General features: G+C 38.7%; 2 protein-coding genes across 3 annotated transcripts; both read right to left on the minus strand.

The window, feature by feature from the left end:
• Positions 1–9,735: 9,735 nt before the first annotated feature.
• Positions 9,736–18,948, minus strand: bmi1a (bmi1 polycomb ring finger oncogene 1a). 2 transcript variants are annotated; one of them, XM_035741803.2, is made up of 10 exons: positions 18,454–18,948; positions 14,442–14,572; positions 14,035–14,131; positions 13,752–13,807; positions 13,390–13,440; positions 12,869–12,977; positions 12,334–12,379; positions 11,665–11,763; positions 11,248–11,328; positions 9,736–10,974 (listed from the first exon to the last, which is right to left on the minus strand). In XM_035741803.2, exons 2-10 carry the CDS (start codon positions 14,557–14,559, stop codon positions 10,642–10,644), a joined length of 990 nt encoding a protein of 329 aa, XP_035597696.1. In that variant the 5' UTR covers positions 14,560–14,572; positions 18,454–18,948; the 3' UTR covers positions 9,736–10,641. The 2 variants fall into 2 exon arrangements, with proteins under 2 accessions (XP_035597696.1, XP_035597697.1); XM_035741804.2 differs by lacking the exon at positions 18,454–18,948 and adding an exon at positions 15,355–15,687.
• A 1,692-nt stretch (positions 18,949–20,640) lies between these two features.
• On the minus strand, positions 20,641–26,512 carry commd3 (COMM domain containing 3). Its single transcript, XM_052484240.1, has 7 exons — positions 26,418–26,512; positions 25,190–25,248; positions 23,924–23,937; positions 23,709–23,761; positions 21,394–21,450; positions 21,237–21,293; positions 20,641–21,166 (listed from the first exon to the last, which is right to left on the minus strand). The coding sequence occupies exons 1-7, from the start codon at positions 26,502–26,504 to the stop codon at positions 21,074–21,076; spliced, it is 420 nt and encodes a 139-aa protein (XP_052340200.1). The 5' UTR covers positions 26,505–26,512; the 3' UTR covers positions 20,641–21,073.
• Positions 26,513–27,835: the final 1,323 nt, after the last annotated feature.

Consider the following 27,835-nt stretch of genomic DNA (forward strand, 5'->3'; position numbering starts at 1 on the left):
TTAAATTGAAATTGAATTGAGTGAGAGAGATTTTTTTTTAACCAAAGAGATGTCTGAAATCCATCAGATAAACAGTTTTTTATGAAGCTAAGCAATGCAAATAATTAATCTCAGTGGGTGACAGTATACAGGACCTGTATGTTGTCAATCACCGATATTAATTATTTTCAGGTAGCCTATTATTGCATGTTGACTTATCAATCGCAGTGACATAACTGCAAATCTAATTCTCAGGTAAATTTGGTGACTTGACTTGGTAGTTGGCTTGGTTGGATAGCAAGCAAAAAGTTACCCATGTTACGCTTTTGAGAAAACTGGTCCAGCCACATGGTAGCTAGCTGTCGTTGGTTCAAATCAAGCTAAATGTACTAATATGAAAGTGGAATTGTAAACTATATATAGGCTAAACCCACCATATCTTAATTTATGAATGAGGTCCCAGTCGGAGTGTTCTCGGTTGAACGTGGACGCGCATCGGACAGTCCTTGCACTTTGAAGTATAGCATGCCGACCGAGAGAAACGACGTGAAAAGTGTGCCCCTTCTGCTTCTGCTTTTCATTGTCTCACCCCCGCAAACATATATTGCCCAAGTAAGAGAGAATCAGTATGATTTTTTTCTATGGTGAAATAATCCATTTTAGTGGTTGATGACTTGGCTCACACCTTCACGCACATAGAAAAAGCTAATTATAGAATAACAACATTTGAAGCTTCAAATGGTTAGCCTACACTGAAACGTTGAAGTGAGAGAGATTCTACACAACAGTTTGCAACAAGTTTGCAACAATGTAGCCACCATGGGGATATCATGTGGTGCAACTCCATTGAACCAATAGGCCTATACATTTTATATATACGCACTAATATATATAAATATATATGCTTAGTCTATATGGTGACCAAAAAATGCTATGCCATTAACTACATCAAACATTAGGCTATAGGCCTAGCTACGGTTGATTGTATGCACTTTTATTCCGAAATTAAGCTTTATGCTAAGGAAATTAAAGTAATGTAAAATGGTAATTGTTTAGATATATTTTTGTATCTTCAAAAGTCTGACACGAATGACTAGGTTTGATTCCCTCTACTCAAGCCTGATTTAGGGCATCAGAGGAGCTGAGAACAGCGTGACAAATGAGAGTGCTGAGGGCGGAGAGTGAAGACTAGACTAGCTTTCAGGAGATGGTTGTAGCATAGACAGTACGTTATGAAGACAGGCTAAAACTGCTTCTCCAATCGAAAAACGTGTAGGCGATGCCATAGCGACTTTGGCTGGCAAAGATCATGTGTAGAACAAGTCACCGGGTCTAACGGTCGTCTGGCGCCCTGAAATGCGCGTGTGCAGGCCGTCAAATCAAAGGCACTTGACATAAAGTTGTTTTTGACGTTTCAGTTTGTCACTTTCACGAGGTTGGAGTAGTAACATGTTCAACTACTTAAGACATTGTCTCGAATCTAGCTTGATCCTTTAGACTTTGAGAAAATTAACAACTAAGGAATAATGCTTAACTTCTGTCATTGACTTAAAAAAATACAAATAAAACCCGGCCTGGTCTGTTTGGTCTGTTTCGCAGGCGTTCCCGGAAGTCTTGCGATGTTGCGCCTCTTAGTTTAGAAACTCTGTGGTAGTAGGCTGGGCCTATATGCAGCGCACCGGAGTTGGATATGACCTGGACGAGCCAGCCTCTGTTGAAGACCATTGTCCAGCCCAAGAACTACATGTAGCCTGTTTTTTTTTTTTTTATCTGTATAATGAAAAGCGCTATACAAAATGCATATATGATTTGCATTATTATTATTAATCATTAGGGTAATGGGTTGTTTGTTTCATGAAATGAGTTCCTTTTGCATCCCTAAGATATTTAAAGTACAAATTGTACACACACATTGCATTTTAAAAACCTGTTATATTATATAAAGTGCCCTTTAATATAGACCACATTAAATATTCAATAAATACGATTTTTAATATGAATAAACTTGCTAAAGTGCCAAAGTTCAGCATTTTGACATGTCTGTCTAAGCATCCTCTGACTTCTAGGAAGATTTTAACCCCCTGAACCCCATAATTTCTCCAAGTTTTCACCATCATTGTAAGCCCTAGTTATTTTGTTACTTCTGAAGATGATTATTTATTTAATGTGATTAGTGAATCATAAAAACAAGCCTCATTTTAAGGTCAACCCTGTTACATAAATTGAACTCTTGTTTTTTTTATGGTGAAACTATTCCTTAAAAAAAAAAACATTGAACATCTAGTAGTCAAATCATAGTGTTAAAGCAGGTGAGCGGGTTCTACTCTTTTTGGCAATTTTTTGGTGTTTTGTGGTGGAAAAATGAGAGGGTCCAGCATAGCAAGTCAACCCTGTTAACCATAGATAGACAGACTAGAAATGTTTTAACAATGTAATTTTGGGGGTGAAAGCTTGCATTTATTTGCCCCTCCCTGGTGCACACAACAAGTTTCTATTCCCCCTGTAACAAGGGGATTTATGGATGGATTAAGATTAAGTTGTCAACCCTGTCATTGTCAACAGTTACCTTATTTGTCACTAAATAGGCACTTACTATAGTCATTTTTTTAATTAACCTCTTGAGATGGGAAAAAAACGTTTTTTATTATGTTGAACATAATAACAGCTCTTCATGACAGAATGTAAAAATTTGGTGAAATAAAACGTTTTTTTTTTATTCAAGTTACACAACGCACCTAACTGGTGGACCACCCAAATACTAACCGGCATTGACAGTGTGCATAACCTACGTTCTTTCAGACCTGTCAGACCAATATGCACAGCTCCAAAGTTTCTCACATATGAAACAAATTAATGAAACCAAAGTTCTACCATGTCGGCTACAAGGCTACAAGAGAAATCATACATTTGAAACGTTTTAATGAATATTGTATTTTGTCAGGATTAAAAACATTTATTATTTAATAAAAAGCTAAAAGTAAAAAAGCTAAGTCGTTTCATGGCGAGATATTTTAGCAGAATGTTAAAATAAACAATATTAGGCTAATGCACGGGCCTAATTTCTGTTTATTTGGGAAATAATCTGTCGAAATTTAGCATGATTCAAATGAATTTACATATATTTTCAGTAAATCTAATTCTTGATCAGATAAAGAATGAGTGGGGACAGAGGTTCTAAAGAAACAGCCATGCAATAAATTAAATAATAAAAAATAAAAAAAAACTTTGAAAATGACCTTTGAATGTCATGAAAATAGTGATCTCAAACATCTACATTAGTGCAGTCTAAATACTGACGGGGTTGTTTTCGATTTACTGAGAAACTTATACAGCCAATATGGTGTATAGCGAACACAACTACAAACCAGCAAGCAATTGCAAATACAATTGTCTTGGGATCTTGTGGTCGAGCACTCAAAACCGTCCATACAACCTTCACAGACACCGTTTTAAAATTGTGCAGTGCCTATAAATATACATAATAACAAATAAAACATGTTTATAAGTCATTATAATCAATATCAAAATTGCCCTTTCCATTATTGCACTGATAAGACATACACCTATTTATATGGAACTTTCATATATTGATGGTAATTACATGTAACTAACACCTAGCTTTTTTTGAAAAATTCCTTCTACAGTAATTATTTGACGCAGTAATTATTTCACATGACTGGGAATATAGATATGCATCTCTTGGTCCTTAAGAAAAAAGGTAGGGGCGTGAATCAGAAAACCATTCAGTATCTGGTGTGACCACCATTTGCCTCATGCAGCGCGACACGTCTCCTTCAAAGATAGTTAATCAGGCTGTTGATTGTGGCCTGTGGAATTGTTACGTCTCTCGTCGGATGGCATGGACCAAAGCGCAGCGTGGTAAGTGTTCATGATATTTTATTACTCAAAAAACACTCAAACAAAACAACAAAGACAAAAAACGAACAGTACTGTAAGGCAAATAAACTATACAGAAAACAACTACCCACAAAGCACAGGTGGGAAAAAGGCTACCCAAGTATGATTCCCAATCAGAGACAACGATAGACAGCTGCCTCTGATTGGTAACCACACTCGGACAAAAACATAGAAACAAAGAAATAGAAAACATAGAAATTAAGAAACTAGAATGCCCAACCTAGTCACATCCTGGCCTAACCAAAATAGAGAATAAAAGCATTTCTATGGCCAGGGCTTGACAGGAATGTTGTCCCACTCCTCTGCAAAGGCTGTGCAAAGTTGCTGGATATTGGCGGGAACTGTAACAAGCTGTGGTACACGTTGATCCAGAGCATCCCAAACACACTCAATGGGTGACATGTCTGGTGAGTATGCAGGCCATGAAAGAACTGGGAAATTTTCAGTTTCTAGGAATTGTCTACAGATCCTTGCAACATCGGGCCATGCATTATAATGCTGAAACATGAGGTGATGGTGGGGGGTGAATGGCACGACAATGGGCCTCAGGATCTCTTCAGGGCATATCTCTGTTCACAACGTTGACATAAGCAAACCGCTCTCCCACACAACGCCATACACACTGTCTGCCATCTGGCCGGTACAGTTGAAACCGGTTTTTCATCCGTGAAAAGCACACTTCTCCAGAGTGCCAGTGGCTATCCAAGGTGAGTATTTGCCCACTAATGTCGGTTATGACACTGAACTGCAGTCAGGTCAAGACCCTGGTGAGGACAACAAGCATGTAGATGAGCTTCCCTGAGACGGTTTCTGACAATTTGTGCAGAAATTCTTCAGTCGTGCGAACCCACAGTTGTATCAGCTGTCTGGGTGGCTGTCCTCAGACGACCCGCAGGTGAAGAAGTCTGATGTGGAGGTTCTGGGCTGGCGTGGTTACACGTGGTCTGCTGTTGCAAGCCCAGTTGGACATACTTCAAAATTCTCTAAAACTAATTAGGAGAAGGCTTATTGTAGAGAAATTAATATTACATTTTCTGGCAACAGCTCTGGTGGGTATTCCTGGATTCAGCATGCCAATTTCACGCTCCCTCAAAACTTGAGACATCTGTGGGAATGTGTTGTGTGACAAAACTGCACATTTTAGAGTGGCCTTATATTGTCCCCGGCACAAGGTGTACCTGTGTAATGATCATGCTGTTTAATCCGCTTCTTGATATGCCACAGCTGTCAGGTGGATGGCTTCTCTTAGCAAAGCAGAAATGCTCACTAACAGAGATTTAAACAAATTTGTGCACAAAATTTGAGAGAAATAAGCCTTTTAGGATGGAACATTTCTGGGATCTTTTATTTCAGCTCATGAAACAAGGACCAACACTTTACATGTTGTGTTTATGTTTTTGTTCAGTGTAATAACAAAATGATCTAACAAAGATGTGTCAAAATGATTGGCACCCCTGTTTTCAATACTTTGTGCACCCTCCCCTTGCGAGGATAATTTTACCAGATCCTTGATATCCTTCGGTCTACGCTTATGGCCTGCTCTCTTCAATTCAAACCACAGGTTTTCAATGGGATTCAAGTCCGAAGACTGAGATGGCCATTGCAAAATGTTGATGTTGTGGTCAATTAACCATTTCTTTGTGGATTGTGATGTACACTTGGAGTTTCAGCCTCCAGGCAGAGGCAACCAAGTTTTGGCTAAAATGTTCTGGTACTTTGTACATTTCATAATGTAGTTTACCTTAACAAGGGCCCCAGGACCAGTGGAATAAAAATAGCCCTGTGACGTCAAAGATCCACCACCATAATTTACAGTACATATGAGGTTATTTTCTGCATATGCATTCTTCTTTCGAGGCCAAACCAACAAGTTGTGTGCTTGGCCAAAGAGCTCTATTTTCATGTCATCTGACCATAGCACCTGGTTCCAGTCCAAGTGCCAATGCTGTTTAGCAAACTCCAGGCATTTACATTAGTTGTTTGCTCTCAATAAAGCTGTTTTATGGCAACCCTTCCGAATAGCTTATTGGCATGGAGGTGGTGTCTAATTGTAGATTTGGAGACTTAGTTACCCCAAGATGCGACCAAGTTCTGTAATTCATCTGTGGTTCTTGGACTTTTCTTTGCCTCCTGAACCATCTTCCATACTGTGCATGGGGACAAATACACATGCCCTCTACCAGGCAAGTTTACCACTGTTCCAGTGGTTTTAAACTTCTTAATTGTTGCCCTAATAGTGGAAAGTGGTATATTTGGGTTTTCAGTTGTTTTTTATACCCATTGCCTGATTTATGAAAGTCAACAACCATTTGTCTCTTTTCATTAGTGAGTTCTTTACCTTTCACCATGGGGATGGATGATGAAGGGATTTTACATGTGTGTTACCTAATTGTTATACCCCAGTGAAACAGGAAGCCATGGAAGGCCACAATACAGTTCCTGAAGCTCAGATGAACTTGAATAAACTAGAATGATGATGCAGATTTTATTTTGTTTGATTTTATATAGAATCATTTGAATGGGTGCCAATAATTTTGGCACCTATCTTTAAACCTTTTATTTACTTGTTAAACAAAATCTCTTTCTCTGAGTAAGTGTAGGCCTATTAGTATAACATAATGTACTTTTCCCAATCCTCTGAGCATACAATTGAGCTCAGTATTTGTATTATACGGTCTTTTTTGCTCATCTTTATCAAGGGTGCCAATCATTTTGGAGTCGACTGTACATACATACTGAAGATTTATAAAATAGGTTAACATCTTTAAGCATATTTCAAATGTTTTATAATGCACTATATTTATAGAGATTTTGTCAGATTTAAATTGAGTGTTGTCACTTGGAAGACCAGACAGTTGATGAGAAACTACCTTACAGTATCTGAACCCTGTAGTTTTATTTCATTGAGTTCATCTCAAAGTAAAATCAAAGAATATGAGCCTATTTTATTTCTTATAACAATGTCCATATTATCTGATCTGCTGCCACACCCAATATGTGTTCGCCATAATGGATAAAGCTTGAAACCACTCAATGCCTCTTCAAATGTAATTTACCTTTGATAAAATCAATGGCCTTGAAAAACATATAGAGTAACATATCATCACCATGGCACACATGATGTTTGTTGTGCACTGATCACATTTTAAAGGCTAAACCTTGGCATCTGCGGTGAAGGATTGTTGGGTGACCCATGCATTAATGCAATCCACTTGCCTACAGTGCACCTACCCATCACGCCAGTAGGCCTATAGGCTGCGTAAAACAAAACTACTTGAGGACCCGATGAAGTTCCAATCAGCTCTGTCCCAGTTAGGTGTGGAGTGCCTTGAAATAGAAGGAAGGAGTAGCGATTGCATATATATATATATATACACACACAGTACCAGTAAAAATATTTGACACCTACTCATTCAAGGGTTTTTCTTAATTGTTTAATATTTTCTACAACATAACACATATGGAATCAGGTAATAACCAAAAAAGTGTTAAACACACTTAAATAGATTTTAGATTCTTCAAAGTAGCCACCATTTGCCTTGATGACAGTTTTGCAAACTCTTGGCATTCTCTCAACCAGCTTCACCTGGAATGTTTTTCCAACAGTCTTGAATGAGTTCCCACATATGCTGAGCACTTGTTGGCTGATTTTCCTTCACTCTGCGGTCCAACTCATCCCAAGGTCAGCGATTGTGGAGGCCAGATCATTTGATGCAGCACTCCATCACTCTCCTTCTTGGTTAAATAGCCCTTACACAGCCTGGAGGTGTTGGGTCATTGTCGTTAGTCATACTAAGCGCAAACCAGATGGGATGGGATATTGCTGCAGAATGCTGTGGTAGCCATGCTGGTTCAGTGTGCCTTGAATTCTAAATAAATGACTGACAGTGTTACCAGCAAAGCACCATCACACCTCCTCCTCCATGCTTCACAGTGTGAACCACACATGCGGAGATCATACGTTCACCTACTTGATGTTGAGATGTGTCTGTTACTTGAACTCTGTGAAGCATTTATTTGGGCTGGTAACTCCAATGAATTTATCCACTGCAGCAGAGGTAACACTTGATGGTTTTGCGACTGCATTTGAAGAAATGTTCCCGCAATGACTGACCTTCGATGATGGACTGTCGTTTCTCTTTTCTTATTTGAGCTGTTCTTGCCAAAATATGGATTTGGTCTTTAACCAAATATTCTGTATACCACCCCTACCTTGTCACAACACAACAGATTGGCTCTAACACATTAAGAAGGAAATAAATTGCACAAATGTACTTTAAACAAGGCATACCTGTTAATTGAAATGCATTCCAGGTAACTACCTCATGAAGCTGGTTGAGAGAATGCCAAGAGTCTGCAAAGCTGTCATCAAGGCAAAGGGTGGTTACTTGGAAGAACCTCAAATATAAAATATATTTAGATTTTTGAAACACTTATATGCACTTAGTGTACCTATGCATCATGCCAGCAGCAGGCCTATAGGCTAAGTAAAACAAAACACTAGTTACCTAATGTCGGCTACATAAAAAATGTAAACCAGCACACACATCCAAATGTTGTCTATTGCACGAAATTGTGTCAAATTAAGTCACATCATGCCATCTGCAAATCAACATCAACGTCCCAATCTGAATAACATACCGTTAACTCACCACTATAAACCGAGGACTAATACTGAGTTTATATGCTAGTTGGAAGTAGGAAACTCGGACATGTCCGACTTCCTAACTGATTGAAGTCGCACGTGTCGGCTATATATAACCAGTTAGCAAGTCGGAAATGTCCGAGTTTCCTATAGTTCCGACTAGCACATAGAACGCAGCAAGACTTTCCAATATCTCTCAGCTCAGTAAGAATATGGGATGATAAAAAGGCCTACATGTAGGTTATCTGGAAATGTAACTCTACTCACATTGATCAAGACTATAAACCCATCACAAATGAGTTTGTAAAATTATTGAATGACATTTGGAAAATCGTTTGATTGTGGCTTTAGCTACGTCAACCACTTTCTGGTTCTTTTGACCAGTATTACCACTTTGTCTCTCCTCCACGAGCAAAATTGGCTTTATAAAACCTGATCGTTTCTAGGTCAATATTTATATTTTAATCCATATTTTTAATGTATAAAATGTCAACAAATAAAAACCGGTTTATTTTTGTGGGGGAGACGAATCTCGTATGAAGCGACAGTGTACTGTAGTTATTAACATGTCTTTAATAACATCTATTTGTAGCCAATGGAAAATGACCTCAACATTAAATCCTTAGCTATTGATACATTTTCACTTCGATGGCAGACGAACAAAGACATGCAAATATTGGAATATTTAAATATTCCATATTAGTCCACAAGCAATTGACAAAAAAATCTCGATCTGAAATGCACCTAAATGTGTAGATTTCTGTAGAAAACTTATTTTGTCATTTGAAGAAATGCTGTGTTCTTTCAATTTGTTAGCAGCAATTTATTTCACCCATTAAAAGTATAATCCTTGCTACAGATAGAGTGCGACGGAAAATATCTAAGTCAAGGATATTCTAGGCCTATTCAAAACACATATTTGCGACTAGTGGTCTCTGGTGAATTAAATTAAATCAATGCTGCGCCAGCACGAGACATCTTTTCAAAATGTCCGTGGAGGTCTGCTTTGTCTGCGATATTTTATTATTCGAACAAAAAAAACAGATATTTAACTTAATGCATGAATGAAACTAAAATATATTAAATGTAGGAAAATGTAAATTGTCAATTGACAGACATTTTCAAAATGCCTACAAAGAGGGGACAATACCAGATGAATTAATCACAAAATAAAATAACACACCCAAAACGTCTTTAAGTGTAAAATGTTTTATTTAGATGTTATACTGTGCAACAGTAACAATACAATAGTTGTCCATACAATCGAGCGATACAAATATGCAGAACATGGGAGACATCAAAAAACATTTGTCATCTAGCATGAAATTAAGGGGGGTTGTTCTGGACAGTATTTGACATAATTACTGATTAAATATGCATATATTTCGCTATATACATGGGTGTGTGTGTGCGTGGACTTTCTGAACTTCTTGGTTGCTTCAAGGGTTCAGGATGTCGAGGCTATAAACAATTAGATTCCACAGCAGCTAAAAAAGTATGTTTCCCCCCCCCCAGTAGCCTACAGCCTAATAAAAGCTCTGTATATTTAGCAGATCTTTCATATGTTTTCTCATAAAATCGTGGGCCCAATACTACAATAGTTGATTCCACATAATATATTGATTATTATATTTCTCTGTGAAATGCTTTCCAAAAGCTAATCGAAAGAACAATAGATGCAACGTTTCAAATATTAGTAAAGCCTATAGGTTTCTACCATGCTTTATCTGACAACAATAGGCTGAAATACACACTTACAAGAGTCAACACATGTATATTCTGATATGGAAAAAATATAATTAAAATAAAGGAAATAATATAAAGGCCATCTTCAGTCACATCTGTAAAATAAAACATAGCTTTTTGGGGGCTTTCATTTTCGACCATTCATCGATCACCAACATCCCTTACACCAACTTAATGTCACATCCCTGCTATGTTCCTATTGAAATGCTTCACTTCCACTACTTAAACAGATATCATATATTTATAACAACAACGATAACAAAAAGAGAGCGTCTACAACAATGGAACTACATTGGCATGAAGATAATAGCTGAGCGGTCTGGCGTTGGCTGTCGGCCCAGATTTCAGGCCAGTCATCCCGAGGATGCAGAAGAACCATTCAGCGAGGCCTTCCGTGGTTTTTTTCCAAAGGGGAAGGGTCTGGTAGAGGCTGGGGCTGAGGTGGAGGCTCCACTGACGGGCTTGGAGATGTGGGGGAAGTGTGGGTGTGGGGATTGCACCGGGGTGCCAGGGCTGGGCAAGGAGGAGGAGGTGGAGGGGACAGCGGCAGGGCTGCAAGCTTTGTCACTGGCTGAGTCGCTCTCAGCGGACCGACCAGTGCTGTTCTGGCCCTCCTGCTGCAGATGACTCATCTTCATCTTCTTACAGCTAGGTCTGACGCGGTACTTCAACGGCAAAGGGCCATTCTGAAAAATATTTGTAATACTTAGAGCTACTTTGTCTCAACTTGCAGGGTAATCATGATTTTTTCCTTCATGGACAATAAAGCTTTTGAACTGCGAACTTTCATGCATTCCACACTTTGAAGTAGGCCTAAGAAACATCACAGAGCCAAAGGTTGAAATAAAAAGTCATGCAATAATTTACAACAAAAAAACATTACTTCCAACTTGTTAACGTTTACATTGCCTTTAATTGCATGTTTTTACTAACTTCCCCTTTAATATTATGTTTCTTACCCTTCTCCAGGTGTAGATGTAGGCTATGTCCATTAATGTGTAGTAATCTTTCAGTGGCTCGTCTTCATACATCACTTCAACCTACATTGTAGAAATTACAAAATGATTTATAAAAATAGGCCAACAAGTACTTATTCTACTGAACTTCCATTGTCCTTCAAGAATTGCTGAATATCTTTTTGATATTTTTTATTGTTTCAATAGAAGCATATGAGAGAATGATCTTGCAGTGATATGGACTAATGTTGTTAAATTAATCTTATTTAAAAAATATATATATATATATTATTAATAATAATAATAATAATAATAATAAATATATATATATATATTATTAATAATAATAATAATATAACATAGTGATGCAAGAGTTATGGCTGCCCTTCTGTCATTTCATATAACCAAACAAATTTTTACCTGATAGGTACAGGGGATGTCCATCTTACTGCGGAGGAACTTCCTCAGGTGCATGATGGTCATGGCTGCTGGACACTGCAGATACCTCTTATTGTTCACCTGGAGGAGGACAGAGCCAGTTAGATCAGCTCAAACCTCCATTTTACTATAGACCAAACTCAGACAGAAAACTGAAGCTGTCTGCAGCAAATACACAATAAAATAGCAAGAGAAAATAATGTAGCTACAGTTAAGACCATTTAATTTGAGGGACTCTATATGCAGGTTGATGTTTATTTTCACAAGTCTTGTCCTGGAGGCAGAACTGAGCAATTTGGCTATATTGTAAAAATGTATACAAAGAAAAATGTGCTTTTTGGTTAAGGTTAGGTTTAAAATCAGATAGGATTTGTAGCTGTGCCAGCTAGTGACCACTCTGCAGAGCTGCCTCCAGAACAAGATTCATGCCGAAAAAAGGCTAACCTGCACTTTATACAGTACTCTTGTTTACAATAAAGAACATGGAAAATGGAGATGAGACATGCAGTGAGATTTGAAGACAAGCTATTTAAGGGTCCAGATTTAAGAACAATCTTATATCAGAAACCAAGCAATAGGCTCTGTGCAGCAACAGAGTGTAAGTACTATCTGATATGGAATGCTTCTGAGCTTCAGCCGTAGGCGGCCTACCTGTTCTTTAGTCAGTTGGTCCTCAGCCACGCCGGTCTGTTCAGCCCTGAGAAAAACAATGTTACACTTGTTTTACAAAATGTGTTAGAAAACATCTTGATAATGCACTCAAGATTTTCGTGGTTGGAAATTCATGTACAAAAAAAGCAGAACACTGGTAAAACCAAAGTCTCAAAATTAAAATGACTATAGAAAGGAAAACATACACTGTAATGTATTGTAATGAAACAGGCAGGGAATGGTGCTCAAACCGTCAACCTTCTGGCACCAAGCCCAGTGCACCATCGACTGCACCACAAAAGCATGGTCGAGAGGCAACGTCGATATACACACTTATAAACCAGGGTCACTACAGAATAATAAATAATAAACACACTGACCTAATCGGTTTCTGAACACACTGAACTAATAAATATGAGTATACATCTATAAATGTTCTAACATAATTGTCTTCCTTAGACCTTATGATGAATCAATAGCGAACTAGATGTAATCATTTTTAAAAAGCCTGGCTGTAACAGACTTGTTGACGTACTTGTTGTGATCGAAGAACTCAATGGAGAGGCTGATGATCTCATCGTCTGTGATGATTCTCTTGTCCTCGTCCGCCACCTCCCCTCGATCCTCATTAGACCTTGTCGTAGCTACAGACACAAGTTGCATGAGTTTTCACAAAAACTTGTAAAACCATGAAAGTGAGAGCTTAGTATTCTCCTATAATGATAGGATTTCTATCAGCTAATCTTGAAGTTAATTTTAGTGGCTTTGTAGAGGGAAAACCAATAGAATATTACTGGAGCAGGAAATAAATCAACCATTATTTTTGTTGTTAGAAATAAAACTACTTAATGACAATTCACTTTTTACATCTCCAGTAGACTTGCACCCTATCTGCCCTAGGAAAGAAAGGTCATGAACCCTTTCCTTAGCATTTACATTTGAGTCATTTAGCATATGCTCTTATAGGGTAGTTAGGTGAGACAACCACATATCACAGTAATACAAGTTTTAAAAAATCTGAAATAAAGCAACTATCAACAAAGAGTGCAGACTCACCATCTACAGAAGGGTGATCTGCGTAAAAGTCTCTCCTTCTCTTCATCTCATCTAATGGGAAAGAGAGAAAAAAACTGTCACAAATGTTTATTTGAATAGGGATAGAGATACAATTGAAACATTTCATTATCAATCAGCTGATGCATTGCAACATCATGCTTTAACTATATAGCACCCATTTTCAGAATCAGTCCACAGGAGGGTTTTAAACCATTTTCCAGTGGAGACAAGCCAGCAGCTCCGATTTTAAACAGGATAATCAACCATTCAGGATGAACCATTTAGTAGATACAGAATATACATACGTCACAGAGAACAAGACAATGACATGACTGATGAGGGATTTAACACATTCCACTTACTTTTGAAGAGACCAGGGACCAGCTTGTAGACAATGTCTTGTAGGGTTTTGTCAGACCTTGAAGAATGTTCATAATCAGTCATATTTACCCAGAACTCATTGCATTCTATGAGGTTTTAATAAATTGACGGATGTTGAGAAAGTAGCAACATTTGAATGAAACTAGACCAGACCAATCCTTTGACGGCATTAGGTGGATTGGATAATAGCGAGAAACAGCAGAAATGCGACAAAACAATGCAAGGCTATAGAACAAATGTAAAAGAAACAAAGTGATTAATTACCTTATATTGAGCAGAGGCTTGGTTTTGTGTACTGGCACGTCACAGATGGGGCAATACTTGCTGGTCTCCAGATAGCGCACAATGCACATCTTACAGACTGAAACCCAAGGGGAAAAAACTGGATCAGTTTCTCAGTGGATAACACAATGCCCTACAGTCCAACGATGAAAAATGCCTGTTACATTTATCATATAGCGGTTATTCACCCCTCAAACCCTGATTTGCTTTGTAGCATCTAGCGAATTACATAAATAGCCAACGCAATTATGTGAAAAGAGAATGTGAGTGAAATTGGTCAACAAAAACTTGAGTAATTAACTAGCTACCTACTAGTGTGAATTTGCAACAGTCATATTTATCATGATTGGTCCAATTCCTATGTCTGCATTCAGCCAAGTGTCACTCACATGAATGGAGACATTCTATAATGGTTGTGGCATCGATGAAGTATCCACCACACAGCACACACATGAGGTGGGGGTTCAGCTCAGTTATCTTAATTCTGGTCGTTCGATGCATCGTCATGGAAGGAAGATCCCTGCGAGGGACAAAGGAGCAGAGTCACAATCTGACAGGAAGGTAGCCTATATCTTGTTAATGAAAATATAATTTAGACTTGATAAATGGAGGATACCTTTGAGAAGAAAAAAACAGACTGCAACAATGAAATGCCTATCATTGGATCGGGACTACAGATCTTTCACAGCTTGATAAAGTGGTCGTTCATTAAACCGCTTTAAACCCATTTGTAAGGATGTTTTGTTGTTCTACTGTTAGAGAAACACCCATACTTTATGATAATAGTATAATAACCAGGGAAGGGGTTGGTCGTTTTTCAGAAGCTGACCCAAAGGTTGATTGATAGCTAACAATTGGTGGGAGTCGATCCGTGTGGATTTGTCGAGGGCACAGCTACAGCCGAAAGAGCTGCGTTGTCATAAATCAATCCTTTCATTGGGATGGTTCATATAGCCTCCCTCCCAGCGCTCCTCTATAGATAGATATGGGAGAACGGAGGTCGTTGGTCGCTCAGGAAATGTGATAGTACCCTAATCCTATAAAACCAAGAAAAGCTGTCGACCTATCCAACCTACATCAGGGTATATATTCTAAAGCGATTCAGTGTATTAGTGCCAAAACACAGAGGGGTTCTTACTTTCTAATATTGGAACCCGATGATAAGAAACATCATTCCGGCCAATTGCAACATTTCATATCACATTCTTCAATGAATTAATCATTCAACTCTCGAGGATGCGGGAGACCGTAAGCTAATTGACTCGGCGTCAGGTGTAACCACACACACTTGGAAAGTCTTACCGTTTCTATGGCAACTTAGGTTCCACTACTTGGCATCTCGCCAGGGTCCAATACGGAGAGATTTGCTTCGCCCAAGATCAGATCACCGCTCGCGTTGATGATGTGACTGCGAATAATATGAAAATAAATATATGTCCTTCCCTCGCGAAGCCAATAGACTTACAGTCCGTCGCCGCACCATGGCTGCCATTTTGTAAAGAACGTCTCGCTCGAAAACCATAGTGCAATTCCCGACAGGGTTTAACATTTTTTCACACCAAAGCCTGTTACGTTCAGTTCCTATGTCGCCAACCATATAGGTTACCCATGCTTTGTGCATTAGTTTGGATAAATCTAATCGTTGGCCGTTGCTTGTGTCGTTTCCGTGTGCACGCTGCACAGGCAGCCTGTGTGCACCGCACAGTAGAATAACAACATCACTCGACCAAGTATGTTCTCTGGCCGTATGAAGTTGAAGCCCGAGAGAAACCTCGCCACTGTTCAGCCAACGCGACATGGATTACTAATGAAGTGCCACATAACAGTCTAGTTAAAATAGCCAGCAGGTAACAGCAATGTGGAGTAGAAAGAGGTTTAAAAACGACTGTCTGGAGGGAGGGAAATAATGAAATAAGTTTCACAATATACGTGTAGTTCTGACGCCTTTTTGTAGCCTAGACATCTTTCTTCTTCCCAATGGCTTTTTGTCTTTCTGCCACACATAGGATGCGATCACATGAGCCGTCAGTTAAAACATGGGGAGAAATGACGGATTCTGCGTGTCAGATGCTTTTGGCTTCCTAGCACTAGGAATAAAACTCATGACAAAACAAGAAATAGTGAGATTGCCACTGGGTCATGCCTGCGTCAAAGGTGACCCGCGCAATATGTTGCATGGTGGCGCTATATACATTTAAACGGATTCTGTGTGTAGCCTATGGTGAAAAAAAACCTACGGGGCTTGCAAACAGAACCATCGTCATTTTATAAGGATGCACCTTAGTTCAAATATATATAGAAACACCGATATTGGCTCTGCCAAAAAGCCACTGGTGTAAAATATCCCAGCTCTTCCCGTCAGTAAAAAAAAAATATCTTAATAATGTGTATTTGAATGTAACGCAGTGGAGGACCCTACAATGCCATTACAGTGGCTGTCACGCATCGTGTTTGCAATGCAAACAGCCTGTTACGCTATCAATCGATTAACTACTGATGTTTGCACAACTGTTACCACTGGTAATATAGCAGAGCCTTTGTAGAGTAAGTGATACCAGGCTTTAACATGCATATTGCAACTTCATCTACAAATAACACCATGGAACACATGTATCCGTACAGGACACAGCCAAACAACAAATAAAGCACTGAATAAAAAGTAGTTGAGAAACTCATAGAACAGGGTATTATTAATAACGATGTTGGCTAGATTTGCTCCCAATTGCATTCTATCTGGCCTACTGTAACTCAGCTCAACCTTCTGGGCCATGAACTGTGTGCTGCATGGTGCAACCCAGGGTTTGAATGGCTGAAAATGGGAAGTGGAATAGGCGAGTCCTTCCTCAAAAAATGTGGAGAATCGTCTGTGTATAATCCACATTCAATGTACAACATTTTCATGTAGTATGGATAAAGATGCATGTCACATTTTTTCTCCATAAAGACAGGCTAGTCTTCGAGGGCTGTGGTTGTTTTGGTCTAGATATGCTGCACCATTCTCTCTATTTTTGGATGGAACCTTAATCTATTCATCAAAGCTAGATTTCCATCACCATTTCAGAACACTTCCCCACATGGGAAAGAGGAGGCCTCACTTTATATAATTCATCAAGAACTGGGCAGTCAATGTCGAAATCTCTATTTACCTGGCTGTGTGTTAAAGTTGCATTCCAACAAGTATCACAAACAGAAACCTTATATCAACACAAATCAGGCTACACCAGAATTTCAACTAGCACCGGCATTGGCAACCTTAACCCACCCACAGAGGATTTATGTGAGATTATCAACTGTCAAACAGCGTTAGGCTATTTCTTTCCCATCAAACAGTTCCCTTCCTCATGACAGAATATCACACTTGATAAACTGGTCATAACGACATTATTAAGAAGGAAAGCGTAAAAATAGACACCATGGATCCATGCAAACACATTTCAAACCATTCAAGCAACGGAATATTCCACCACGGTGCAAACCGTCAAACATGTCTGATCTTTGCATGGTTGGTTTTTACGCATACTCCTGCTTTATAAACTTGTTATGCGCCATTGTGAGTCAACCGCCAGATTGTTGGTTACAAACACAAAAGTCGTGACGAAACTCAATAGTAAATATATGCATTTTAAAGATAATTCAAAGATGGTTGGCTAATTGAGAGGACCCTTGTTCTGAATCAGTCAATGGACCTTTGTACCATCTTGACATGATGGTAACAATAATCATATATAAACCAATTTTCAGATTTATGTGCGCCAATATCGTTCATTTGTCAACTTGCGTGTAGACCTATACATTAAAATCATTCTTTAACAACTAACTGATCGTGCTGATATTTCAGTAAATCATTGAAATGGTTTACCCTCCACCAGGCGACAGAGGACCGGTTCAACAAGAGGGAAGTTAAGTTAATAAAAACAACACTTGATGACACGTGCGTAATGCAATCACACTGATCTATCCCCAACATCCAAAAGATCCTATTTCTATAAAATGGGGACAGTATATGGAACCAAACCAACCAGGAGAACCATTGGACTGTGTGCTGCCGTAAACACCTCACCAATCTCGGTCTTGTTCGATTGAGATCACTGGCTTTGTGGAAATCTAACCAACGTCACGGAACCACTCTCAATGGACACTCATAAGAGATAATTACATTAAATACTAAAGAATTCAATGCGCTGGTCTGTTGAGCGCAAAACCAAGGCTTGCGCAAGAAGGGAACACAATTTTAGAAGCAGTGCGAGGACAGAGCTCCACGTCCGTGAGTGCGAGACACCGTCAAAGCCCCATCCACCACGGGCTGGAAACGCATTTAAACCCGCAGAAAAACACATATACGCGGCGAAAACTTAATCGTGATTCATCTGTTGATAAGAAAATATATCGAATAATACATACCTAGAGACTTGGCTGGCGATCAGCGATATTGGAGACGGAGAGACAATGAAAGTTAGGAGGCGATCAGCAGAAAATGAATACGAGCTCAGCCGCCATCTTGAAACAAGCTGCAGACGCTGTCAATTGCAGAGAGCGCCAGGCAACCCGGGGCTCATTTCAGATGCGTAAAATTTGTAGTGTCCTCCTTCTATGCACTTTGGGCGCGTAGTGTCCTCTGTATATATTTCCGACTTTTGGCTGTGCGTTCCGAACGGTGTGTTTGTGTTCCCAATGAGTCTCTTCGAAAAATGCAGCAGTGTGGCTCAGTGTAAACTGACACCGTCCCCAAAATGGCTTGTAGTTCGACCGCCCCGCTTTGGTCACGTGGTATCATTCCTTAAGGGTGGCCTGGAAATTAGTGTCGGTGTATTCCGGGGGCTCGCCAATTCACGATGCTTCGTAAAATGACACAAAGAATGTGTTATCCAAAGCCCATCATGATCTCGTAATTTGCTTCAAACGTTGTTGTGTCACTCAAGATATCACTGATGTTTCTAAACAATAGCCAGTGTGCGTTTTTCCAACCACGTTTCTATTATGTGCCTCTGCTGTGTCCCTTTCCAAAGACATGAGCTTGGCAAAATGCGTCTTTGTCATACATGCGTTGGTTAGGATACACTTTCCAAAGCCGATAGAAGGCTGGGGCTACTGTGTTGATATTCCTTGGCAAACGACCCCATACAATACTAATTCATGATCGTACTGAAGACGGGGACATTTAGGACATGAAAGCATCGGTAATAGGTCGGCTACTATAGAAGGCTCTGTACGTAAACTACATGCGGTTCTGTTTCCTCTGGTGAGCCGCAATATAATTTAACTAATGCATTGCCACCAGTTTGTAAACTAGATATGACACATCATACTAATCTTCGGCACGATATTCTCTCCAATTTTTATAATTTATTTGCCACAAACATACCCCTTCACCGTTGTGGCAGTGGAACAATCTATTTCCAAGACAAAAACTATCAGTCGGAGACTGTATAGACTACAAATCTAGAGTTGATATGAACTATGCATTGGACTATGGGGACACACGCATGCTATATAGCTTACTTTAATATAATGTGGCTCTTATTTTATGCCTGCAAATCACTATGCATGCATTGAACTGTTTTTTTTGACAAAAATAGGCCTACATCATTGAACGGATACAAATATTTAATGAATGAAATTAGTATAAAATACAAAGCGGATATCAACGCCGCTTGAAATCGCTGAACTTCAGTGCTTTCAGGAGATGGAGGAAGCAGAGGAGATCACGTGAGAAACCGGATTCCACTGTTCGAGCAGGCTAGGCTCACAACTGCATAGCCCTCAAGACTCTTGGCAGCGTCTTTTATCTTTCCCACCAAATCCTGAAAACAAAGTCACATACACAGTCGGTACTCTTCCAAACAGAGAATGACGGAAAGTTTGAATCACACACCATTTAATGGTTTCCCCTCACGTACTGGAGGAGTTTGGAGCACTGTTGAGTGTAAATTATAACCTTGCCTCCGTCTGAATCCTGTCAATTAGATGACCAGGATAGTTTGCACTGAAACCTGCCAGGGTGAGAGTCAATTCCATTTAAATTCATAACGGAATAGTCATCACAGTAGGCCTGAGTACAATTCGTTCATTTGTGAATATATTTTTGATTAATTCTAAGAATCTTCAGGTCAACTGAAATTTAATGCAACCGTTATGGTTCACCTCATACCCAAAAGAAGGATAGATAGTGTTCCCGAACATACACATTACCAAACTTCCTTCCTCAGAACTGTGTCTTTCTTGGCAACAGGGTAAAAACATTTCTAAAATTTTCTGCCCCCTATTTCAATACTCTTAAACTAGCCATGAAGCGATAGCTACTACAGGACGTTAAAGCAGACAACCTCAAGTCACAGTGAAGATAAGTCTACAAAACATACGGGATTATGTTTACGTCGAACTCAATTGAAGGAAAAGTAAAAATAACATGTAACAAATTGAGACTTTTTTTTAGGATAAATTCATAGGCTACACTTAGATCGAGACATAACTGCCTGCCCCTGTCACTCAGCGGTTATGCTTATTTCTTGGCATCAGTATTCACACAGAAAGTAATGGATGGAAATACACAAATACACAATTCGAGTGAATATTGAAAAAAATACGAAACTCTTTTTCTGTTAATTTATTTTTTAAAGTTGTTTAACAAATGTGTAAAAAAAATGAGTCTGCAGAACACTATTGAATGAGATTACTGCACATAGATTAAAATACACTGGAGCTATTTGCAAAGTCAGTTTTTAATCTCTGCTCAATGTGGCAGAAGTACATCTAAAACACAGAACACTGTTGAAAGACATGCTATTCAAGAAAAAGTTTAATAATCATTTAACAAACATCAAATAGAACTAACATGACTTTATTTGTACTCATTCACGTGGACCTAACAGCTAGCCAATAATTATATACCGATCTGTAAAGTATGCTGATTTGGGAAATACAGTGTAGGCTATCTATTTAAATCAATTGCCACGTTCAAGAGTGCATGTAAAACAGACTTTCTGTGAAATTACCCTATTCAACTAATGGTGAACCCCACATTCTATATAGGCTGCAACAAAACATTAGCTATTTGAAGTTGTTCCATAGTACAGCAAAAATGGACTTCTTCCGACGATCCTCCGTTATTGATATTCTGTAAAAGTATAGGCTTATGTTTGTAATGATGACAAGTTTAGATCATTGGGTTCTGGAAAGGGACATACCTCAACGTTTAATGAAATCAGATAGGACGGCTCGTTGACCTTATGCACATGCCCGTTCTGTCATGGAAACAAAATATGTTAGGGCTACGAAGTAACCAGAAGACCTCTAAACCATAATTATCCGATTCTATTGTAGTTTATTATTACCAACCAATACCTTGATAACACCAGGCGCCATGACACGTCGTTGATATGAGGAGGGCATCTCCCTATACTAAAAGGACAACCAAAATACAGATTTACCAATGGGCTACAGATGCACACAATAGGCCTATAATAAACAAATATATTTACAAGGCAAGAAGCATGCATACAGGAACTCATGAATACCAATTTATATAGACTGTTCAACGGTAACCTTAAGCATTAAAAACCTTTGTTTATTTAACCCAGAGTCATTCCACATATTAGGCTAAGTGATCATATTACGTGTGTTAAAATCAAACAGCAAAACATCTTGTCGCGGATGGAGCCCTATGGGGAACAGGGCAACACATTTCAGCATTCTGAAGCTTGGTTGTCAGGAGGGAGACAAAAGGGGGCAATCGTGGTGATTAATTACAATGTAAAAGCAACTATCAATGCGCTACAAACAAACGCTCATCGTAAAAGAACTGCGCTTTCTCCAAAGAAAATACACCGATTCAAAGTTTGTGAAACAAATTGTCATGTCACATTTGCAGGTTAATTCACTAATCTTAAAACGGTTAAGAGATCATACATCGTCAAAATACGTCACAAATAAATGTGACCCGAGTTAAACTAGGTCCATTCCCTAGTCTGATGCACTCTATGAAAGTGAAGCATAAAACAATTTAAGAGATATTGTCAAGCACATTGATCATTTCTATAAACTTTTTGTAGCTCAGCTGGTTGAGCATGGTGCTTGTAAAGCCAGGGTAGTGAGTTTGATTGCCGGCATCACCCATATGTACGCACGCATGACTAAGTGATTTTGGATAAAAGCATCTGCTAAATAATATACACACACACAGGACAAAAATATAAAAACATGCAATAATTTCTAAGATTTTACTGAATTAAAGTTCATATGAGTGAATCAGTAAATTGAAATAAATGCATTAGGCCCTAATCTATGATTTCACATGACTGGGAATACAGACATGCCTCTGTTGGTCACATATACCGTTCAAAAAAATTGCCATTGATAAAATACAATTGTGTTCGTTGTCAGTAGTGCCCATACCATTACTCAACCATGGGGCACTCTGTTCACAGCATTGACATCAGCAAACCACAAACCTCTCTCCCCACCCAACAGCATACACGTGGTCCACGATTGTGAGGCCAGTTGGATGTACTGTCAAATTCTCTAAAATGTTGGAGGCGGCTTATGGTAGAAAAATTAACATTCAATAATCTGGCAACAGCTCTTGGTGGCCCTTCCTGCAGTCAGCATGTCAATTGCACACTCACTCAAATTTGAGACATATGTGGCATTTCGTTGTGTGACAAAACTGCACATTTTAGAGTGGCCCTTTATTGTAAACCAATTTGTGCACAACATTTGAGAGAAAAGCTTTGTGTGCATATGGAAAATGTCTGGGATCTTTTATTTCAGCTCATGAAACATGAGACCAACACTTTACATGTTGCGTTTATATTTTTGTTCAGTGAACTAAATCTGTCAAATAACTGCAAATAATGCAAAGCAAGATTATTAAATTGACTCATCTATATTTCCTGATGACACACCAAAAGCTTTCAAACAAAAATCAGTGGTTCATTTAAAACTGTTCAATACATTTCAAATAAAAAACATAAAACTGTTATTACCCAACTTCAAACAAACTTTAATTATATATAATGAAAACCCCCTATATTGTTTTATTGTTCACATTTTTTTTTAGACTGCCCTTGATGTTTCAATGGGGATGGATATGTGTATTGGGGAAGATATATAATATGACTGGAAAAGTTCAAAAGCATGGATTTATAACATTTGTAGATCTTCAGATGTTAATGAAGTGTAAACTGCATGGTCAATGTGATGTTCCATGAGCCATATAGAGAACCCATAACAAAAATCTAAGGCTCCGATAAGGTCTTGTCTGTGTCTGCATTGTTGTCATGTGTTAGTCACATCCTATGTTCCCACAGTTTACAAACTACTATCTCTGTACTGTGGTGACCCAGAAGCCATTCTGTACAAACAGACAATGTAGTGTTTTATATTTAAATCTAATACTTTAAAATCAAGTATATTTGTCCAGTCAACACTTTAGCCACAATAACCCCATAGTCATGAATTGTTATGGCATTTCAAATAGGCTAACCGGAAATGAAAACATCAGAAAAAGTTACCCTGACAATAGAATTTCCACATCACTTTTATATTTCTGGAAAACAAAGTCCGACAGAGTCCGTTTGGGGTTGAGATCTGGTATGGATTTGCATTTCTTTAAAATAAGGTAATTAAGATGTTATAAAAAATAATAAGGTAGTCATCACCTGGTATGTGATATGTTCTCTTCGCATCAAACCTAACATCCTCCAGGCACAAGCTGTAATGACAAAATCAGCTCCATCATTTATCAATATATTCATCATAATTAAGTCCCTTTCACCTCATGTAGGCCTACGGATTTGATTTAGCAGGTGAAGTGGAATGCTCTTGATAACAGAGTGCTCCACACTCACACTTGACTTCTACTACTTGGACTAACTTTGCTGATAGCTACTATATTGAAGAAAAATGTACTTACTATGACAGAGATATGTAGTTGTCCCACCTAGCTGTTTTAAAATGGGCAATTCCACCGCTTTTCAACGTAATTTTCATTATCTCCAGCACAATACCAGTGTGTACATATGCATGTGAAAATTGTGTATTTAGACATTTTGTAGAAACCAATCAAGTTCAAAAGTTCAACTCGATTAAATTATCAAAGTTATAACATTTATAACAGTGATTTTCAAACAGATTTACAGTGATGTTGGGAGCAAGAAAACTGCAATGAGTTTCTAATCAGAGGGAGTTTCCCCCCCACTTTTAATCATACCTTGTGATAACACAAGCTAGGTTTCAATTGGCGACAGATTTTCATGCAAATATTCTAAAAATCCACATAAAGAAAATATGCACATTTTCCCACCACAAAACCAGTTGTGTTAAATACCAAATGTGCCTACTCTATAATCTTGGCACCTGCGCTCTAGCCAACAGCTCACAGATACTGTGTGGTTAGGCTAGTCTACATGAGATTATTATGGATAAGAGCAAGAATGTTTATTTGTCAAACAGCAGTCAAGCATCTATCATCTTGTCACCAGAACAAGACCATTGATATTTATTGGAAAGGAGAATCAAGATCACCATGCACTTTCACCACCCTGTGAAGTCTCCCGTAACACATTTAATCTGTAGCCTAATAAACTCCATGCTTTCCCGAGTTACAGTGAGAGGACCACTTAACTTGGATATGATTGTTATTTCAATATTTACGCATAAAAACATTTCCATCTCCATTTCTGACATACTTTACAAAAATATCCCACAACTTGTTCATTTGACATTGTCTGCTTTTATGAAATTGTACCAAAACTGTCAGTTTCCATCACAGCTGTCCTGATTTGTTTTGGTATAAAGTATGACTTTACTCACAAAAAGTGTAGATGGAAACATTCTTCTCTTTAACCATTTTTTAGGGCCCTTGTCTTTTTAACCACAGATTATAGAAACATGCTGTTTTCACATAACTAGACACTGGTTTGGTGCTGAGATAATAAATAGGGGCTTGAAAAGTGTCAGAATTGCCCTTTAAGATGAATGCACTACCTGTAAGTCGCTCTGGTAAGAGCGTCTGTTAAATGACAAATGTATTCTTTTCTAAACTTGACCCTAGTCTCTGGGGGACGAGATTAATTATTTAATAACTTCAGAGAGGTCAACCTCCATTAGCAATAATATAGCAGGACAAACCAAGCGTTACCTTATAGTGGATTTGTCCACGTTTTGTTTGACCCCCTCCAGTATGCAGGTGGTGGCAGATCAATTCAGGTTGATCTATGATCAGAAAAAAACATTGACCAGTTACTTATTCATCACACATATCGTAAAGAAAAAAAAACACTCAAAAACCGAAATAAATAAATAGATTTTTATTTTATTAGTCCACTGTTAATACCGATCAAGTGGACTAATTAAAAAAAAATAGCTAAATATATTGAGAGGATTTTTGCTTTCAATGTAGCCAAATGTCTCGGCAAGCTTTTATAGTGGGTGTAATTAAACAATAAGGCACGAGCAGTTTATAAGGTTAGCATTTTATAATCGCAATATGGCACCTTGGAGGTCCGTGGTATATGGTCATTATACCACGGCTAAGGGCTGTATACTCCGCATTACATCCTATATAAGAACAGCCCTTAGCCGTGATATATTGGCCATATACCCCCTCATGCCTTATTGTTTAATTAAAGTATATCATCTAGTTCTAATGACCTAAACGTTTATACATACAAAGGGACGCAAATTACTAACAGCAAGGTGCGTACACGAACACACACACAATGAATGAAACAATTTAGGCTACGACTAGAAATCTATGATTAAAATCCCATTTAGTCACTAGGGAGCAACTTTTTCGTTCCAGATTGCTTCCTACATTTTCTAACCTATATATTTTTTAAACTGTAGCCTAGCCTGCATTCTCAGTTATTTAACTAGGTAAGTCGGTTAAAAACAAATTCTTATTTACAATGACGGCCTACCGGGGAACAGTTCAGGGGCAGAACGACAGATCTTTAACTTGTCCGTTCGGGGATTTGACCCAGCAACCTTTCGGTTACTGGCCCAAAGTTCTAACCATTAACTTTGGCTACCTGCCGCCCCAAAATTGCTACTACTTGGTGAGCAAACTCACTGTTCGCCTGGGTACACGTTGTTGTAGCCTGATCTATAGTCATATTTCCTATAACTACCACTTGAAACATAAAAGATGCTAACACTGTTACATTTGATTCATTTCAGATCCACGGGTGTTAAAAAAAAATCTATCATGCATTCCACATTTTTCAAAACGAGCCTTCAAGTCAAACTGGGAAGAAACCGGAAGCTGTGAAAGAAGCAGAAATAAAAGGCGACGGTGGAGAGAGAGCAGGCTTACCGAGAACACTACGGTCGGCATGGGCGGTTAGCGAGCTGCGAAAGGTTAATTATATCAACACAGAGGAGGTCTTCAGGTCGAAAAGCGACGGGTCTGCTAGAGACTGCAGCCCTTTCTGCACCGACTCAGACAACTCCATTTTGAAACAGAAACAACCCACGAAACTGGATCACGTGACGTAATCAGCTGACACTACATGCAGGGGAGAGGGCAAAGCTCACATAGCGTTCATTCACCGCTCGTGGTGGAGTGAAAAAAATCTACAGCTCCACAATGTATCACGTCTGTTTGTTTCATTTAGGCTACAGTATCTTTCATTGAGAACAAAATAAATATAGGCATAGTTTATTCTCATATAGGTCTAAATCATTTGCAGGATTGGACATGTGAGGCTACAGGATGGAGCCACTGCATATTTTGTTGCATCCTCAAATCAAATGTTATTTGTCACATGCTTCGTAAACAACAGGTGTAGATTAACAGTGAAATAATTACTTACGGCCCTTCCCAACAATGTAGAGAGAACAAATATATAAATAATAGCAAAAAATAGATACAATAAATAAATACACAATGAGTAACGATAACCTGTCTATATACACGGGGTACCAGTACCGAGTCCATGTAGGGATACGAGGTAATTGAGGTAGATATGTACACATAGCAGGGGAGGACGGCTCATATTAATGGCTGGAACGGAGTGACCAACCTCCTGTGACATATAGGTAGGGATAAAGTGACTAGGCAACTGAATAGCTAATAAACAGTAACAGCATCGTATGTGATGAGTCAAAAACGTTAGCGCAAAAAGAGTCAATGCAGATAGTTAAATAGTTAACCAATAGCTACCTAGACTAACTATTTAGCAGTCTTATGACTTGAGGATAGAAACTGTTCATGGTCCTGTCATTTCCAAAGGTCTTAGATGGGGTCCTGATAGGAGTCACATTATTGCATTCAGAAAAGCTTTGAGGGTAGAGTAATAAAGTAGGCATACTCTAACTTTGGTCTGGACCTTAAGTGGAGCATGCTTCTGAAGACAGGGCAGGGATTCCCCAAACTCTTTTGGATCCTTACATGGATCTTGTTTCCCTTCATTGAAAATCTGTTTTTTTAACCCAGAGGAAGGCCCATCATGTTTAGACTAATTAGGCTATCTGATCATTTTAAGGAGTGAGTTGCATTGATTGAAGGTAGTCTGGTGGTAAAACAATATTCAGAAAACCACCCCAAAGACAATATAGATATTTTAAATTCTCTCTGAAAAACCTTGTTTCTGATGCAGATGGGGATAATGGGTTGTCCAGGACTGGACTGGCATCAGACAGACACCTATACCAGAGCAGTGTCTCTAGGGTTTAGAAAGACAACCTGGAGCTGATCAAGGTCAAAGTTCATGACCTCTCATCTGGCTGGCTCTCAGTTGTCATCCCAGACTGTGCAAAGGCCCCCAACTTTTTTTTTTACATT

Source organism: Oncorhynchus keta, chromosome 28, assembly GCF_023373465.1.
Source record: "Oncorhynchus keta strain PuntledgeMale-10-30-2019 chromosome 28, Oket_V2, whole genome shotgun sequence".
NCBI classification, from domain to species: Eukaryota; Metazoa; Chordata; class Actinopteri; order Salmoniformes; family Salmonidae; genus Oncorhynchus; species Oncorhynchus keta.

Bases quoted from the DNA above. Each gene is read 5' to 3' on its own strand.
- bmi1a (XM_035741803.2), bottom strand. From the start codon at position 14,559: ATGACGATGCATCGAACGACCAGAATTAAGATAACTGAGCTGAACCCC. The intron at 14,132-14,441 runs GTGAGTGACACT...CTTGGGTTTCAG, and splicing joins TATAGAATGTCTCCATTCAT to TCTGTAAGATGTGCATTGTG. The intron at 10,975-11,247 runs GTAAGAAACATA...AATATTTTTCAG, and splicing joins ACATCTACACCTGGAGAAGG to AATGGCCCTTTGCCGTTGAA.
- commd3 (XM_052484240.1), bottom strand. From the start codon at position 26,504: ATGGAGTTGTCTGAGTCGGTGCAGAAAGGGCTGCAGTCTCTAGCAGAC. The intron at 25,249-26,417 runs TAATTAACCTTT...AACCTGAATTGA, and splicing joins AGACCTCCTCTGTGTTGATA to TCTGCCACCACCTGCATACT. The intron at 21,294-21,393 runs GTATTGGTTGGT...TTTCCATGACAG, and splicing joins TGGCGCCTGGTGTTATCAAG to AACGGGCATGTGCATAAGGT.